General features: G+C 32.7%; 1 protein-coding gene across 1 annotated transcript; it reads left to right on the plus strand.

The window, feature by feature from the left end:
• The first annotated feature begins 486 nt into the window (after positions 1-486).
• LOC100799268 (PR5-like receptor kinase) lies at positions 487-6,430 on the plus strand. The gene is made up of 5 exons (XM_003529982.4): positions 487-629; positions 1,661-1,750; positions 3,461-3,724; positions 4,159-4,194; positions 5,115-6,430. Exons 1-5 carry the CDS (start codon positions 530-532, stop codon positions 6,212-6,214), a joined length of 1,590 nt encoding a protein of 529 aa, XP_003530030.2. The 5' UTR covers positions 487-529; the 3' UTR covers positions 6,215-6,430.
• Positions 6,431-11,884: the final 5,454 nt, after the last annotated feature.

Genomic DNA, 11,884 nt, shown 5'->3' on the forward strand with positions numbered 1-11,884 from the left:
TGCATGGCACCAATCAATACTCTAATGTAGTAGAGATGAAGCTAATTACCATAAAGACACGATTATGTGGAATTTGCTCAATCAGATAAAAGAGGGGAGGAAGCAATTAATGGATCGGTTATTGTGCCATTAATTACCCTGCAAGCAATAATCCAATGTGAATGAGTAGTAACAATGAATTGAATGCAACAAAAAAGAAAGAAAAAACTGATGATACAGTATGTACGCAAGTCAACACCCGAGACTTATACGGACCATCAGAGGAGGACAAAGTTTAAGTTAGACTTATCTTTATAACCTAAAATAAAAACAAAATAAGTAAGCACTATAATGAAAAAATAATTATAATTTTTATATGATTTTTTTATTTATTTCTTTTTATAATTTATATATATATATATATATATATATATATATATATATATATATATATATATATATATATATATATATATATATATATATATTTCCTGCGACACTTAGCTCAACTTTATCATTTTGTATGCGTTGAAACTCGTCGTCTTTCCACATGTTCCGCACTCTCCTTCTCTTCCTCTTCTGCCCAACGGCCACACTTCTTCTTGCAAGTAGCAGTGATGTCAATTTAAACATTTCATCTGTGTTTAAGGGTACGTATTCCTTTGTAATAACATATAATTTAACTTTTTTAAATAAACTTCTCGAGATGAAAATAATAAATAAACAAATGAAATGAATTTCTTGCATATAAATCATAGTTAATATGAGAGCAAGCTTCTGCATATTAACTAATGCTAATTTATGAAAAAAAAAAATTATTTTCTTCTCTCTCAAGTGTTTATAGAAATGTTTATCTAACTTAACATATACATGCAGTTAAGTTTTTATTTTTATATTTGGTTTTCTCATAGTTAAGCTTTATATATATATATATATATATATATATATATATATATATATATATATATATATATTAAGGCCCTCGTAACACTCAAACTAGAGCAAGACAAGAGAAAAAATTGTCGACAAAGACAGTAAGGGGCGTCCCACTAAACTCGATTATGTCTTCATGGCGTACAATGATAGGAAAAGTATGCTATTTTGTTTGATTTTAATTTGCTTGATTCTAACTACCCACATTTAATGTTTATTGTTTGAGAAAATATTATATGAATTTGTTATTCAATCTGTGTTTGTAATAAATTGTTAATTTTTTTAATAAATATCTTATTATATCAATCATTATTTTGTATTAGATGTCGACATAATTTCTTTTTATTACAATGATAATAAATAAAAATTAAGCATGTTTAGATGTACTATACTTTAGGAGAAGAAATATACATTACGATTTAAATAATAATGTTAAAATAAATAAAAAGGAGATGTTTAATATAAAACAAGAATAAATCTTATAATTTTGACTCTCAAAAAAAATATTTAGATTTAAAGTTTAAAAGAGCATGTAGTGTCCATGTAACATATTTTGCACTATTAAATAATTATACATTATTTTTTAAATACTTTTAACATAATTATTTTAAAAATGAATAAATTATCATACACAGTAGTAATTGGATAATAATATAAATATATTTACACTACTATCATCATATATTATTTATTCTTAAATTCAGTATATATAAAAATTGATTGTTAACCAAAAAAATATTGTAAACAGATTGCAATAGTAGCTGTGACACACGCTTAACAGCAAGTAATAGCGATGATTCTCCCAACGTGCTACGATCACTTGAGGAAAATGTAACAGGTATGGATTTTTCTTTCTTGTAAGAATAAATGGTCATTTTAGTACATGTAGTAGTCTATTGGCAATTTCATCTTTTGTAATATGAAAATTATTTATTTAATCTACAAATATCAAATTAAATATCCTTGATAATTTGATACAATGGTTAAAATCTTTCCATCTCGGTTAACAAATATAGCCTACACTATTCACACTCATCCATGTGATAAGACAAGTGTGTAAAGTAGTTTTCACGTCATTTTAAATTAAATTGTTACTTTTTTTTAATGTATTAATTTTCAAAACAATAAACATAACCGCTATACACAAATGAGTCAACACATGAATTTTATTAAGGATCAAGTACGGAAGGAATTTATATATTAGCCACGTCTTGGAGACATTAATCCAATTCTCACACACCAATTTATCATGCCAAAACTCAATAATTATCCCATTTCCCGCTTGCCACTCTAGCTTAGTTTTAATGAGGATACTTGCAAAAAGAAAGTGCCAACCCAAAAATTTCTCTTAAGTTCACTGGTGTGAAAGAACAAACCCATTTTCCTAGGCATATAATTGTTTGGCTTGCTTGAGCAAAACAGCTCTTTGGTTATACTAATTCTATCTGATTTAAAATCTACATATATAACAACATAATATGTTCAAATTTTATAATCTAAATTAGTATATAGTTGATTGTAGAAAGCTTAGTGTAATTCAAAGTAATGGATTGGATATCTGAATCCTTAAAATGTCCCTTTTCCATTAAAAAAACAATATAAAAAATTATTCATTCAAGTTTTTGAGTCTTTCATATTAAATTGTCATGGGGATTAAATTTTTCACAGTAAATTAATGCATGTAAGATTCTAAATTTCTAATTAACTGATTAGCATTTAGCATAAAATTTTATTATTTTTAATTGAACAATTGAAATTTAAATAATTTATTAAACTCGTGATTCCCTAGTATCTAATATCATTAAAATTAAATCCTACATTTCACTTAATTCTAATTATTTTGTAAATATAATTTTATATGTATATCTTTAAAAATTAGTGGTAAAATCAAAAGTTATTAACACAGGTAATTTGCTATCCCTTTAATCAAGGTTTGGGATTCAATCTTCAATTTGGGGTAGAGTGACAACCGGAGGTCTCACTTTATTCCAAGAAATGGGCCGATCCGGAGGAGGGAGATTACATCTCCGGGTTATAAAAAAAAAAGTTAAATTATATTTTTAATCCTCAATTTATCTCTAATTTTAATTTTGGTCCCTCTTTAAAATTATTTACAAATTTTATCCTCTTATTTTATCCAATCATACAATCTTGAACCCCCAATCTAGAATTGAATATTAACTATTACAAAAGAATGTTGACTATCATGTGTCATGTTCTTATTGGATGTCGAATCCATGGAAGATGAAATGTATTGTTGTTGTCATTGGTCAATCAGAACATGACATGTGACAATTATCATCCAATAAGAACATGACACGTGACAGTCAACATTTCTTTGTGACAGTTAATATCCAATTCTGGATTGGGGACTAAAATTGTGTGATTGGATAAAATAGTAAAACAAAATTCGACAATAATTTTAAAGGGGGATCAAAATCGAAATTGGAGAAAAATTGAAAGACCAAAAATATAATTTTACTAAAAAAATATTCGTTGTAGAAGAAAATTTACCCATGTATTACTAATTTTTTAATACAACCACCAGCAACAGCAAGAGCAAGAGCAACAGTAACAACAACAGGACCAGGAACAGCAACGGCAACGGCAACTGCAAATGTAACAGTTGTCTCACCATCATCACAATCAAGACCACGACAATCAACATCGCCGCCATCTATATCAATACAACCAACACCATCAACATTTTTATCACCACCACCATCAACTTCTTTATCGCCAACTCTATCACCGGCACGGGTACCAACATTTTCATCACCATCAACACAATCAATACTAATACGAGCATCAGGTCAGTTTTATCATTCTTCAAATATTTATTATTATTTCTCTAATTTTGATTAAGTTCTCATAATGATAATATCGGATATACTTTTGAAAAGCCAAATAATTTACATCCACACTAGTAGGTAAAAGAGCAACACCATTTCCTAGAGTACTGTCTAGACATGGTATTTGACCTGTACAAATTAAAATTCTATGTGGTTAAATGAATCCCTTTCATCTACTTCTTTAGTCGCAACTAAAATTTTATGATACAAGAGGCTGGAAGGTTGCAAGAGATATGATAAGTGAAATGATATTATATAGGAAATATTTGTCATTCCCCTTTCAATGTCAAGCAATTGCTACGATTAAGATTTTTTCTACCTATCTTTCCTTAAAGAATTAAGTCACTTTACTTTATCAACTCCTCTTTGCTCTCACTACTTACTGTCGTCGCAGGTAACCACCAATTTTGGAAAAGGAAAGTCGTTATAGGTAAATTAAAGATCTATCATCCTTTCTATATTTCCTGTTTCACAATTTTGTGCTTTACATTTATATATGACAAATCTGTAATCCGTCTCCAATGAAAGAACAATTAGAGGCCATCTTAAACCATGTCTTGATCTGCTTTTGTTGATGAATCCAAAATAAAAACTTACATATATGTAAATAATTGGAAAAAAAAAATCCCAAGTCTCACATTGACTAAAGATAGTGTCAAGAGCATATAAGGTGAGGATAACCCTCACCTTATGAGTTAACTTTTAAGGTTGAGTTAGGTCTCAAATTTTTTCTTGGTATCAGGTTTAGTCCTGTTGTACTCTCCCGAGTTGCACAATATGCACTGAACTGGATGCTTATTCTAACCTTTAAAATTATCATTAGTGAAATTTCAATGAAATTAAGTCTGTTTTTTGAACCAACCATTCCGAAAGCTTACGCAACTGGCTAAAGCATATGGATGATTTATAGTGTAAATGGACACATAATGCACAAACTCAGCCTACCTTATAAATTTTCACTTTTATTTAGAAGGAAGGGGCTACAAGGATTGAAATTTAGACCAGCGGTTAGACACTGATAAATGCCTTGCATGCTTACATATCTTGGCATTTACCATGCAATATGCATGTCCTAAACTATCTTAAAAATTTAAGTTGTTGAATGACAGTACTTAAAATGACTTATGTCTAACAGTTTTGTTATTCAACTTTTCCAAGCATTCATAACTGAGCATTTGGTGGAGGTTTAGAAGGGATTTTATCATAACAATAACTTTCAAGTTTTGCTATACCTCTTATATATTTAGGTTTAGATTTCCGGACACATTAAACTAATGAAAATAATTTTCCAAAATGAAAGGATATATATTGTTTCTTAACTCTTAACTCTCCTATTATATCTGCTAACAGGGGTTGCAAGTGCTGTAATGGGAGGATTCATGATATGCATCATAATTTGTTGCTTTAGATACAAGTTATTAACCCAACCAATCAAACTTTGTTCGACCACAAAGAGTGATCAAGACATTGAAGCATTCTTAAAAAATAAAGGAGCTGTAGCACAAAAAAGATACAAATTTTCAGAAGTCAAGAAAATGACCAATTCCTTCAAAGTTAAACTGGGTCAAGGGGGTTTTGGTGCCGTATACAAAGGACAGCTAGTCAGTGGTTGTCCTGTGGCTGTAAAATTATTGAACTCATCCAAAGGAAATGGTGAAGAATTTATCAATGAGGTTGCTACCATCAGTAGAACCTCTCATGTTAACATTGTGACCCTTCTTGGATTTTGTTTGGAAGGCCGCAAAAAAGCTCTCATCTATGAGTTTATGGACAATGGTTCCCTTGAAAAGTTTATTTACAAAAAAGGGTCACAAACCATTGTATCTTTGAGTTGGGAGAATTTGTGTCAAATCTCAATAGGGATTGCTCGAGGGTTGGAGTACTTGCATAGGGGATGCAACACTCGAATTCTACATTTTGACATAAAACCACATAATATTCTTTTGGATGAGAATTTTTGCCCCAAGATATCAGATTTTGGGCTAGCAAAGCTCTGTCCCAGAAAAGAGAGTATTATTTCCATGTCAGATACTAGAGGGACAATGGGGTATTTAGCACCAGAAATGTGGAATAGACGTTTCGGTGGAGTTTCACATAAGTCTGATGTTTATAGCTATGGGATGATGTTGCTAGAAATGGTAGGAGGGAGGAAGAACATTGATGCTGAAGCCAGTCACACAAGTGAGATATACTTCCCGCATTTGGCATACAAGAGGCTTGAGTTGGACAATGATTTAAGAACAGATGAGGTTATGACCACGGAAGAAAATGAGATTGCAAAGAGAATAACCATAGTGGGTTTATGGTGCATTCAAACATTTCCAAATAATCGACCTACAATGAGTAGAGTGATAGAAATGTTGGAAGGCAGCATGAATTCTTTGGAAATGCCACCAAAACCTATGTTTTCTTCTCCTACTAGATCGGCAACTCCTCTTGAAATTAGTTGAATTGCATTTTGAGCAAGTCTGTCAAGTTATATTGTAAAACGGATCACTGTACCTTTTTTTTTTTTTTTTGTACTTTTTAATCGTCCTGAAAATCAAATGGATCTCACATACGTGATAAATTGCCACTACATTGATTGCAAAAATCAGACCAATTTCTTGTAACAAGCCAAACCAAAGTAGATAATACTGAAAATAGATTTACATTATAGTCTTATTAGGATATCAAGTATTTTCCTCCAATATTCAAAAATAACAATTAGAACTAGAGGATTCTGCAGTCTAAACTTTTTTCTCGTTATTATTTCAATACTCCTACTCAAATTATTATTTTCTGGTCATCGTTAAGTTATTTTCTAAATTCTTCAAATTTCGGACTACTAAGTCCTTTACTAAATATATATGTTACCTGGTCTTCAGTTTTAATATACTTCCTTTACTTAATATTAGTTGAACGACATATGTTATGACCATAAGCATAATCAGTTTTGCAGTATCCAGCAACCTCACATGTCATGCCTTGTCTGTAAAATATCCTATAATCAACGGTGCTCGTGACATAGCTTAATTTTTGACGTCTCACTTCAAATGTGACTTGTTCAACTAATATTTATTTGGTTTGGTTCATTACCAACCTTGGTTATAACTATGGCAAACGACAAAGATCAAGTTGTAAACGTTTTTTTCATGTAGGGACCAAAATGTAAGGTTTTCATACAAAGACTCAAGTGAAAAATGTTGTTGGGTGTAGGGAATAAATTTTGAATTTAACCAAAAAAATAAAATAATTTATAAATATAAATATTAAAGATGAATTTCATAACCAAAACAGCTTTATCATCTATCTATACATCTCAATCTTAAAATTTATCCTCATAAGAAGATGAGGATATGCGGGCAGTAACTGGGTGGATACTGGTACCAGTGTGATGCTAACTAGCTCTGCTTACATAAATTTGGATAAGGTTAATTTGATGGAAGTGTTGACTAGTTGACAAGTGCACCAAATTGTCACAAGTACTAAAGTACTCGGAAATCCGAGTGTCGAATTCACAGGGACTTTGTTTGTACCTAGACTAATGTAAACTCAATTTACAAGCAAGAGATTTAAAATAACAAATAGAAAAAGATAGAAGATAAGATAAAGAAAAGATAAGAGATTTAAAGATAGAATTAGAAGATAAGGGAAAAGATAAAAGAATTCAAGATAAAATTAAAAGATAAAGAAAGAGATAAAAGATTAGAAAAGATTTAGATAATAAAAAAAAGATAAATTCAAGATAAGATAGTGTTAGGAACTGACTTGCCTTGTCTGCCTAGGATGTATGACTTTATGATTTTTTCTTTACCAATTCAGGTTATTCTATCCTACCCACATCTATTCATTTACTTGCCCCTGATGCCTCACGATGACAAGCTTATTTTACCTATCTATCTCCCAAATGCCTTTGCAAAGACTCAATAGATAAAATGCATGAAGTTCTAATTCTAGATGTTTGCTTTGACGCATGGGCATAATGCAATCACTCTATGCCTAGCAATGATTTTATTATGATATCTTTTCTTCTTGTTTTATTAGAAGTTATCTTCTCCCAAGCGTCTAACCCCTAAAACTGATGCATGCATACCTTCTTTAAATCTTATTTAGAAGTTATCCTCTCCCGAGCATCTAACTCCTAACAGGATATAAAGATAGATGAATATGCAAGATAAAAACAGAAAAGAAAATAGGAAAGAAAACCTGGTATTGCATTGATAAATAGTGAAGAGTACATCATACATCGTGTTGGCTTCTAGGCCTGCCAGGCCCTAACTAAGGGTTTAGCCACTCATAGCCATTGAGGGCTTTGTAATGAGAAGGGGGTGAAAGAAACAAAGGGTGTAAATGAAACCCCTAGGAGAGGAAGTTCTGTCGTGGTGTTCTGTTGTATTCTTCCTTGGACTGGCTCTCTATTTATAGCTGCGGAAGTGGGCTTTGGGCCTTCGTAGGCGCGCTCAGCGCGACACCGCCTCGCTCAGCGCATGTAGATCGCGTGCTTAGCGCGCATGTTGCAAGCTTAGCGCGTGATTCTGTTGGATCGCGGGCTTAGCGCACGTGTTGCAGGCTTAGCGCGTGCTTCTGTTGGATCGCGGGCTTAGCGCCTGTGCTTCCTGGCCCGCTTAGCGCGTATTGGGCTGGGCCTGCTTCAGATTTTCTTTTTTTCTTCAATTTTTCTGGCCTTTTTGCTTGTTACACCTCCAGTTTTTATATCTACAGCCAAAATTCAACAAAACATCAATTCTTTAATATTTAAGCACAAATAACTGCTAAATAATTATTTTTAAAGACAATTTTGCCTTATTTTCTATTATCAAAATACAATTATTTAACAGTTATCAAAATCCCCCAAATTAAAACTTTGTTTGTCCCCAAGCAAATCAAATTAAAAAGCAGGCTCCAAATGCTTCAACACTTTCAATGGCTGCAATTTCTCAAATTCCTCCAATTGGTCCTTTCCGCATTTGTCATAATCTCACAATGGAAGCATAAATTACATTAAGATGAAATTGGTTAGTATCGGAAATCAATCAAATTGGTTTGCCTCACTTTCCTCACATGGTTAGTGTTTATCTCTGCGCACAAGTGTCTGGGGTGAGTGTTTAAAATTTATATGACCTGCAATTAAGATTTCCAAATTTTGCACTTCATCTCAATGAAAGTTAATTACTTACATTTGGTGGATCACTAAAGACTTTTATTGGCTTGTAATAGGGTCTGGCTAAACAAGAAATCATGGTTTTTCTGGGATTTCAAAAACTTAGGATTATAAGAGAGCATTCATCCTAGAAAAACTTATACTTAGCCTAGGCTTTATTTGTTTTTCAGCCTTAACACATATGTAATCTATTTTTCTTATTTCCAACCTTAGCACTTATGGCACCTCTTTTTTTTTTCTTTTTTTTTCTTCCCTTATTTTCTTTTATTTTTTTATTAGGAAAGAGACTTTGGGCTTACAAACTTCCTTTTTTTTTTGGGTGCCTTATTGTGTGCTACTTTTACATTCCCAAGACCATCTTCATTCTACCTATCCCCCAAATTAGGGGTTTATTATGACTAAAACCTTTATGCTCTCTTAGAACCCTAAAATATGGTTAGAGATATCACAACTAGGCTCAGGGGTTTTATTTAGAAAAATAATTACTAATTTTGGCTCAACAAGGGTGCAAGGGATAAATTTCATCACAGGTTGGCTTTTTGGCTAAGTGGCTAAAATAAAAAAGAAACATGGCCTAGATCATATCCACCTTATGTAAATAATCTAACAGTATGAGAATGATGCAAAATTAGGAATTTAAAAACAGACGTTCTCTCATAATTAAGTTACCACAGTTCACCGGGACAAGATAAAGTTATCGGCTTATCGGAACACGATCTCTTTCCATCAAGCTAACCTTTTCTCTCTTTGTGATTCATGTCCCACTATTTGACTGACTCTTGCTTCTAGGAAACCAGTATTTTCACAATTTTCATGCAGCATTTCAAGTGTTGAATCCTTCAGAAAAATCCTAAATAGTGACTTCACAAATATCATGCAATTTTTATTCAATAACTGAATTTAAACTACTGGAATTAAATTGCTGAAATTAAAATGCACAAAATAAAAATAAAGAAAAGAAATAACGCAACTATCCTAAAAAAACAAATTGCAATTAACTAAAAGATAGATAAAGTAAGAAATCTTGGGTTGCCTCCCAGTAAGCGCTTCTTTAATGTCATTAGCTTGACGAGTCAAATGTCTTCAAGGTGGCATGAAGGTCACGTAGCACACATCTTCCTTGCATTTTCGCCTCTTAGCTAGAGATACCATGAAACTCATGTATGTCGGAAACACCTTCCATATTGTTGCAAGGGAAGTGCTGGTGATCAAGGAAGGAATGATACTTAAGGCTTTCTCATGTTTTTCATGTCTTTCTTCCTTGACGATCAGTTGATGAGGAGGGTTGTTGATTTGGAGAATACTTTCTTGTTGAATTTCTACTTGTGAGTACTTCTCCCATTGTTGTGTTTTCTCCTCATTTCTTTCTATCTCCTCCTTCTTTTCTTCTTCCACATCTTCCTCAATTAAAATTACCTTGCACTCCTTTTTGGGCTTCATCTCAGTATTGACCGCAAAGGTTTCGGTAGGCCTTTCAGCAACTAGCTTAGCTAGTTGTACTTCCAGATTTCTGATTGCTGCATCAGTGCTCTTCTGATGTGACCTTGTTTCCTGCATGAACGGTACCAGCAATTCTTCTAGCCTAGTGGTTTCTTCCTGTGGGCTGGGCTCTTGGTCACGTAGAATGACATGATCATTTCCCCCATATTCTCTATTAGCTCCATAGCTTCTTCTGGAGTCTTTAACTTGATCTTCCCACCGGCTGAGGCGTCGAGGAGCTGCTTGGAATGGGGTTGCAAGCCATCAATGAAGATGTTGAGCTGGATTGGCTTGCTAAACCCATGTGTAGGAGTCTTCCAAAGTAACCCATGAAAACGGTCGAGTGCCTCGCTGAGGGATTCATCTGGAAATTGATGGAATGAAGAAATTTTCATCTTCCCTTCAACGGTCTTTGACTTTGGGAAATATTTCTTCAAGAACTCCTCCACCACCTCGTCCCATGTCCGTAGGCTATTCTCCTTAAATGAGCGAAGCCATATTTTTGCTTTACCTGCCAAAGAGAAACAAAATAAGTCGCGGCGGATGGTGTCTTCAGGCACTCCTACTATCTTCACCGTGTTGCAAATGTCAATGTATGTGGCCAGGTGTGCGTATGGATTTTCACTTGGTAGGCCGTAAAATAGATTCCCTTGAATCAGTTGGATCAAGGAATATGGATATGAGAAATTGGTCGCCTGCATCTCTGGTCTAGCTAAGTTGGTGAAGTACTGAGGTATAATAGGACTAGAGTAATCCTCTAGCGTCATCCTCTATGGACGATTTTCTGCCATGATGCGTTCTTTGAAGAAAGAGTGTGCACTGTTCACAAAAGAAATAACTACCGTGCACGTTACACAGAATAAATAATTTTTTTTAATTTTTTTTTAAAAAAAGAAAAAAATAAAGTAAGAATGAGTAAAGAGAAAAAAATTGAAAAATAAAATAAAGCAACTAAAATAAATAATAGATAAAAAAACAAAAACAAAAACTAAAATAAAAATAAAAAATAGAAAGTGAAAACTAATTGCTTACAAATTGGAATATGCGATTAATCAAGTACGAAAAAATAAATCTCCGGCAGCGGCGCCAAAAACTTGTTAACTCGTTGGCAAGTGCACCAAATTGTCACAAGTAGTAAAGTACTCGAAAGTCTGAGTGTCGAATCCACATGGACTTTTTTGTACTTAGACTAATGTAAACCCAATTTACAAGCAAGACATTTAAAATAACAAATAGAAAAAGATAGAAGATAAGGTAAAGAAAAGATAAAAGATTTAAAGATAAAATTAGAAGATAAGAGAAAAGATAAAAGAATTAAAGATAAAATTAAAAGATAAAGAAAGAGATAAAAGATCAGAAAAGATTTAGATAATAAAAAAAATTCAAGATAAGATAGTGTTAGAAACTGACTTGCCTTGTCTGCCTAGGATGTATGAGTTTATGATTATTTCTTTACCAATTCAGGTTATTCTATCCTACCCACATCTATTCATTTACT

Source organism: Glycine max, chromosome 7 (assembly GCF_000004515.6).
Source record: "Glycine max cultivar Williams 82 chromosome 7, Glycine_max_v4.0, whole genome shotgun sequence".
Classification (NCBI taxonomy): Eukaryota; Viridiplantae; Streptophyta; class Magnoliopsida; order Fabales; family Fabaceae; genus Glycine; species Glycine max.

Bases quoted from the DNA above. Each gene is read 5' to 3' on its own strand.
- LOC100799268 (XM_003529982.4), top strand. From the start codon at position 530: ATGTTCCGCACTCTCCTTCTCTTCCTCTTCTGCCCAACGGCCACACTT. The intron at 1,751-3,460 runs GTATGGATTTTT...TACAACCACCAG, and splicing joins ACTTGAGGAAAATGTAACAG to CAACAGCAAGAGCAAGAGCA. The intron at 4,195-5,114 runs GTAAATTAAAGA...ATCTGCTAACAG, and splicing joins GAAAAGGAAAGTCGTTATAG to GGGTTGCAAGTGCTGTAATG.